This window comes from Eimeria mitis, genomic scaffold (assembly GCF_000499745.2).
Source record: "Eimeria mitis Houghton genomic scaffold, Emh_scaff1318, whole genome shotgun sequence".
NCBI classification, from domain to species: domain Eukaryota; phylum Apicomplexa; class Conoidasida; order Eucoccidiorida; family Eimeriidae; genus Eimeria; species Eimeria mitis.
The window spans coordinates 1,668-8,382 of NW_013568745.1; the positions used below are offsets into that span (position 1 = coordinate 1,668).

Below are 6,715 nucleotides of genomic sequence, written 5' to 3' on the forward strand. Positions count from 1 at the left end.
AAAAAGTGTACATACCGCTGCGCAGTCCTCGTTCTTGTCCCCCACCATCAATGATAGGTGCGAGTCGTACTTTAGGTTTTTTATTTCTTACATAGAGGGCCCCAACACCCTTGGGCCCATATATTTTATGTGCGGATAGAGAGAGAAGATCTATATGCATATCGTCTACATGTATAGGTATTTTACCGTATGCTTGTGCTGCATCTGTGTGAAATAATATATTTTTTTTTTTACATATTTCGCCTATCTCTTTTATATTTTGTATTACTCCTACTTCGTTATTTACATACATTATAGATACTAATAACGTCTCCTCTTTTGCTGCTGCTGCTATGCTAGCAGCAGAAACTAAACCCTCACTAGATACAGGCAAGAAGGTCACCTCAGCTCCCCTCTCCCCCCCCGAAGACAGCCACTCAAGGTGCAGCAGCCTGCAGCACTGCAGCACACACTTGTGTTCTATCTGGCTTGTTATTATGTGGCTCTTACGCACACGTCGAGGCCCCTGCTGCTGCTGCTGCTGCCCCTGCTGCTGCTGCTGCTGCTGCTGCTGCTTCTGTCGCAGTGCGTGCTGCTGCTCCTCAAACCTAACCAAACCCTTTATAGCCAAGTTGTTGCTTTCTGTTGCCCCAGAAGTAAATATAATCTCCCGGCTGCGCGAGGGGGGCAAGCCCAGGACGCGGGCCACAGCCTCTCTGCAGCAGCAGCAGCAGCAGCAGCAGCAGCAGCAGCAACAGCAGCAGCAGCAGCAGCAACAGCAGCAGCAGAAGCAAGAGAAAAAATATAAAATGATAATATGTGCTGCTATAGATGCATATATAACACTAACTAACACACACACGAAGCACAGACACACCAAACGCTCGGGAACACTAGCAGCAGCAGCAGCAGCAATAACAGCAGCAGCAGCAACAGCAGCAGCAGCAACAGCAGCAGTAGTAGTAGTAATAGGGGTAGCAGCACCAGCATCACCACCATAAGGAGTATCACCAGCAGCAGCAGCAGCAGCAGCATCAGCATCAGCAGCATCAGCAGCAGCAGCGCGTAAACTACAACAAACCAACAAACAAAAACAAAGAAAAAAAAACAAAAAGAAATAAATATATATATATACACACACACACACACACATATATATATATATATATATATATATAAATATATATACCTTGCTTTCTCTACTTCTCTCTTTGCCTCCCAGCCCGGTGGGTGAGAAGAAGAGTGCGGGTTGCCGTAGCAGTCTACATTAAAGGGCATCATACTATCGAGGACACGGGGGTCAAGGGGTGTGGTTGCTTGGTAGTCTAGGTATGCAGGTCTAGCAGCAACTCGTGCTGCTGCTGCTGCTGCTGCTGCTGCTGCTGCTGCTGCTGTTGTTGTTGTTGATGGTGATGAGGAGGAGGCATGGGGGGATTCAGATGCTGGAGCAGCAGAAGAAGAAAAGAAACGAGAGCACGCACTGCAGCAGCAACGGGATGCAAAACCATAGCATCCTGATGCTGCTGCTGCTGCTGCTGCTGCTGTTGCTGTTGCTGCTGCTGTTGCTGGTGTTGTTGCGGGTATATAGCCAGCATTGAAGGCTGCTGATACACGCCTACATATGCGCCATACAGCACTCTGATCCTTTAGATCCTTCTGCTGCTGTTGCTGTTGCTGCTGCTGCACTTGCTGCTGCTGCTGTTGCTGCTGCTGCTGCTGTAGCGGCTGCTGCAGGGTACGCTGCAGCGCTAGCGCCCCCCGCCGGTATCTGCTGCAGGCGCAGCGGTTGGCCTGGCTAAGCATGGTAAGCGTTGGTGAGAGCTGGGTGTGTCTTTCTTTCACTGCTGCTGCTGTTGCTGCTGCTGCTGCTGCTGCTGCTGCTGCAGTTGCTGCTGCTGTGGGTGCTGCTGCTTCACGACTGCAGGTGTCGTTACATCGCCAAGCGGAAGTGAATGCAAATGTTGCAATGAAGAAAATATACGGATTCGATGAGCCAGAGGAAGAAGCAGCAACAGCAAGAGCACGAGCTGTCTGTACACCTCAACCGAGAGAAAACACACAAACCCAGGGAAAGTAAACACGCACGGCCTGTAGTTTTGTTGTATTGTTTGGGGTATTTTAATATATAAATTTAATTATTTAAACGTATTTTATTTATCTATTTTGTCGTTCTTCTTTTGTGTTGATGCACCCGTATGTAGCAGCCGCGCTGAGCGCCGCCGGTGGGGCTGTTGCTGGGGTGTATAGGCAGCTCCTTCGGGTGTATTTTGTTCTTTTTCTCTGCATTTTTGTTTATTTTTTTGTTTTAATTTGTATATTTTTATATATTTAATCAGAGAAGGTAACCAAATACCCACCACCGCCGCCACATAGCCTGACGGCCCATCGCTCAATGGGTGAGAGCCGCACCAGAAGAAACAGAAAAAAATAAAGCAAAAAAAAAAGTGAGAAAAAAATAAAGAGTTAGTGCAGAAAGAGAAAAGGATAAAGGACAGGGACAGATAAAGAAAAATATACTGAAAGGAGGCACAAAAATACAAGACACAGAAAGAAATATATAGACGAGCAAACAAATGATATAAACTGCATCTCTCCCTTTTTATAATAAACAGAAGTGTTTATATTTATTAGAAAAAGGCGCAGTTTGTACTATATGTTGCAGGCCACTAGAACATACGTGTATATACACCCGAAGACCTCATATTAAAAAAAAAAAAACAATTTATATATATATATATATATATATATATATATATATATATATATATATATATATATATATATATATATAACTGCAAGCGAGTCTATAGGGAGAGTACTCGATCGTATTGAAGTTTCATCGTGCGCTGCCGTCGTCAGCTGATCTCCTCTCCTGTCTCCAGGCGGGCGGAGCTGGGTGACGAAGGGGGCCTGGGTCCGGGGGAGGAGACGGCCTGACACGAGCTGCAATGCACTGTGCTTCAACTGGGGCTCCGATGCAGCCCCACATGCAAGCGCATAGATACATAGCATTGGCTGTTGGGGGGCGGCCTGCATGCAACTAAGGGCACGCATGCCGACTCAGGCTGTAACTGCCCCCCTTTCTCAGCCGAGCAGCAGATGTCCTCGTGTAAGTGGTTGCCAAGCAAAGGAGCGGGGAAGAGAGGGTCAGGCTCAGGCTGCATTTGATTCCGCTGCCTCTGTTGCAGGGAGAGAGCCCTCTGGAGACCCTGAAAGAAGAAGAGGTGATGCAGCAGAGAAGGATGAAACGAAATTAGTAATGGTGTGTGTACTACCAGTGTCTTCTCTTTGTCTTACATCTGCTTCTCTTTCTCCCTCTGCCTTCGTTCTGTACCTCGCCACACCACAGCCTGAGGATTCAAAGAGTTCTTACTATATAGCCCACTTCTGAATTGAGGCAGCACTTACACCCACACTTTTGCTCGTTCCCCTCTCCTCTCGGCCGCCGGCGAAGCCTAGTCATCATAGACTGCGCCACCGAATATATGTATATGGATAGGTTGCATCTCCTCGCCGTAGCTTCAGATATAGGACCCCCTTCACAGCGGTGCTAGCAAAGCCTGAGGATGCATGCATACGGACTCGGAGAAGCGGAAGCTTCCCCCGACGTGGACGTACAGATGTGGCTGTCTCGATGGTCCCCGCTGGGACGAGCATTTCTTTGGGCCCAGGGCGCTCCCCTTTTCACTTTCTCTGTTCCGCCAGCGGCGCCACTCTAAGTTTACTTTTTTTTTTGTTCTCTCTCTCTCTTTTCATCAATCTATAATATCGAAGTAGGTGGCTGTGGTAAGTGAAAAAGAGGCAGATGCCCCCCTCGCTACTTCCTCCCAACTTTTTTGGTGCCAAAATTTCCGGCTGCTCTCGGCTACCGGTTCTTATCCTTTTCTGTACAGGGATGGCATTCGCAGCCCCCCTATCCATAGTTTTTATATGTGGGTCATTTGCAAACCCGTTTTGTTTCTTCGTAGCTGGGGCGGTGGAGGCGGCATCTTTTCTCTGTTGGGTGCGCCAGTACACTATCAGCTCGCTGAGCTCAACCGCTTCACTTCTCAGTTCCCTCTCCGCTGCCCAGCCGATCTTTGGCTATCTCAAGAGCTCATACTTCTCGCTGTATCGGGCTACCAGCCCCTTCCCTTGTTCATCGCTCCTTACTTCTGCCGTATCTAGCTCCCTTGCCTATATACACTGTACCGCTCCCATACTCTGGATTTGCTCTGGAGAAGAAGTACACTTGCTTAAACCCAACCGTCATCGTCGTGAATCTCCTTCTAATAAAAAAAAGTTTCGATATAAGCTGTAACATCTCGGGGGGGTATAAGCCAAGAGAGCTGAAGGGAACTCCTCCTCAGCCTCTGCATAACTGTAAGCTCGATAGAGGTGGAAGCGGCCTTTTTTATAAATTTTTTTTGGTGAGTAGGCCTGGTACCAAGCAGGTACTATGCTTGTTTCAACATATTAAGTTTCTCAGCCATCGCTGACTTCTCAACCGAAGGGCAGCCCCTGAAATATCTCCATCTGGCGAGAGGTGGAGGGGGCTGAGTTCGTGACAAAGATGTTATACAAATGTTTGAGGATATTTTCCTTTGAATATAAACTCTATGAATCATTACTATGCAGCAGAAAACTCTGCTGTACTCGTGGGGATCGATGCTCGCAGCTGCCCCGGTGGAATATGCGGTGCTACCAACACTAACAACAGAGTCTGCGGTCTTACCCGGGGCTCGTCGCCAGCAGCAAAAGAGGCAAAATACATAAACTTTTCTAAATAGCAACTAACCTTCTCTCTCGTGCCCGCTCAGGCTGAAAACACCGGCCGAAGGGCCTAGAACGGGGGGAGAGCGGACGGCGCGGGAAGAGTCCCAATGCCCCTGGGTGCCGGGGGTGATACGGGGCACCCCCGCATGCAAGCACAACCAAGCCCCCTTTTCTGCATGCAGCAGCACTATAGAGGGTTGCTGAAGAATGTATTGACCCTTATGAGGCATCCCGCGCGCAAGCACACAGAGACGTAGCCTCCTCTCGGGGATCGTGCTCCCGCATAGACGGGCGGTGGGGTTTGTCTAGGGTTTATGCTCGTTGGGGTTTTGCTGTTGGTCTTAAAGAAATATACTCAAGCTAAGAAAACCCCTTTCTAGTATATATAGAGACAAACACCCACAGAAAACAAATCAGAGAGGGGGCCAGCAGCAGCGTGAGCGATGCCCTCGGCAGCACCAACTGCAGCAGCAGCAGCAGCAGGCGGCAGCAGCAGCAGCGGCGTATGGGGCGGTACCTAGAGAAAAACGAGTCATCTTGATTGAATTTTTTCATTCTTTTTAACCTGTGTTATTGCAGCAGCTGTTGCTGCATCCTGTTGCTGCTGCTGCTGCTGCTGCTGCTGCCGCTGCTGCTGCTGAGGGAGCGACGCACAGCCGATCAGGTCACCGGGCTGCAGCTCGGAGCGTTCGCCAGCAAAATGTGCTCGTCTCTGTTTTATTAAGTTAAATAAAGTCAATAAAAGTGTTTACAAATTAAGATGCATAAAAAAAAGAAGAAAAGCAGCAACAAGCACCCCTGGTGAGCGGCGCGATCAGGGCGACGCGGGTCCTTCAGGTGTCTATACACCTGGGGTCGGCGTCGTTTTTATTTGTGGTGTGTCTCTGTATTTGGGTTTGTTTTTTGGGTTTATTTTGCTGTATTTTAATGAATTTATCTTTTTTATTGTTTCTACATTGCTGCACTTCACCTGAAACACATCTGTGCCTCTCGGCAGCCGGCGGTCTCGCCGCTGCTGCGGCGGTGAGCGATGGACACGGGGGGGGGTTTGAGTTGCTGCAGTAGTTTTATAAAAAGTAATTTTAATTTGTTTTATGTTTTTTATTTATATTGTTGTTTCTGTTTTATAAAAATTAATCACGAGGCAGAGGTAGAGCTGCCTTTTTGTTGCTGCTGCTGCTGCTCTTCTTGCTGCTGCTGCAGCTCCAGCTGCTGCTTTGCTGCTGCGTCGCTCACTGCGCACGCCGTGCCGCATCGGGAGGCCTTCTGAGCCTCTCTTCTCCCCTTCTCCCTATTTCTTTGTTTCTCTCTTTTCTTTGTCTCTTCATTTACTTTTATAAGCCCCTAAAATCTGTCTCCTGGCAGGGTAGACGTGGGTTGCCTCGAGACAGGCGCAGCAGCAGCAGCTTCCTGCGCCTCAGCTGCAGCTGCAGCAGCAGCAGCAGCAGCAGCGGGAGCAGCAGCTGCAGCAGCACCACCACCACCGCCCAAGCGCATAAGGATTCACCTTTCTAAGCAAAGGAAGAAGACAACTCCTCCGTTGCTGATGGAGACGCCAGACACGGCGCAGCTCGTCCAGGGGGGCGACTGGCCCCCCGAGCAGGAGCAGCAGCAGCAGCAGCAGCAGCAGCAGCAGCGGCAGGAGCAGCAGCAGCAGCGGCAGCAGCAGCAGCAGCAGCAGCAGCGGCAGCGGCAGCGGCAGCAACAGCAGCAAATGCAGCTGCTGCAGCTTATACTGTCACAGGAGGAGGACGATAAGCTTGATGCGCAACAGCGGCGACAACTGGTGATGCTGCTGCTGCAGCACGCTCGCCTGCAGCAGCAGCAGCAGGCGGTAGAGGAGACAGCGGTGGCAGAGGCCCCGCAACAGCAGCAGCAACTGCAACAACAGCAGCAGCAGCAGCAGCAGCAGCTGCAGGCTGAGGATTTTCCTCCTCTTAGTGAAGCCTCAGAAAGGCTCACGCAGCAGCTCGTGCGTATA

At 49.7% G+C, this 6,715-nt stretch overlaps 2 protein-coding genes across 2 annotated transcripts in view; one reads left to right on the top strand and one right to left on the bottom strand.

Annotated features, from left to right (window-relative positions):
• The window catches only part of EMH_0034530 (cysteine desulfurase, putative), a gene marked incomplete at both ends in the record, with an annotated part of 3,418 nt that extends 1,636 nt beyond the window's left edge, over positions 1 to 1,782 (bottom strand). Inside the window, 2 exons of the mRNA XM_013494877.1 lie at positions 490 to 695; positions 1,169 to 1,782. Of these exons, the coding sequence (XP_013350331.1) occupies positions 490 to 695; positions 1,169 to 1,782 (820 nt within the window). The remainder of the gene's footprint in view (positions 1 to 489; positions 696 to 1,168) is intronic.
• Positions 1,783 to 5,494: 3,712 nt separating this feature from the next.
• EMH_0034540 (uncharacterized protein) overlaps positions 5,495 to 6,715 on the top strand; it is a gene marked incomplete at both ends in the record, with an annotated part of 1,368 nt that continues 147 nt past the window's right edge. Inside the window, 2 exons of the mRNA XM_013494878.1 lie at positions 5,495 to 5,535; positions 6,100 to 6,713. Coding sequence (XP_013350332.1) covers positions 5,495 to 5,535; positions 6,100 to 6,713 — 655 coding nt within the window. The remainder of the gene's footprint in view (positions 5,536 to 6,099; positions 6,714 to 6,715) is intronic.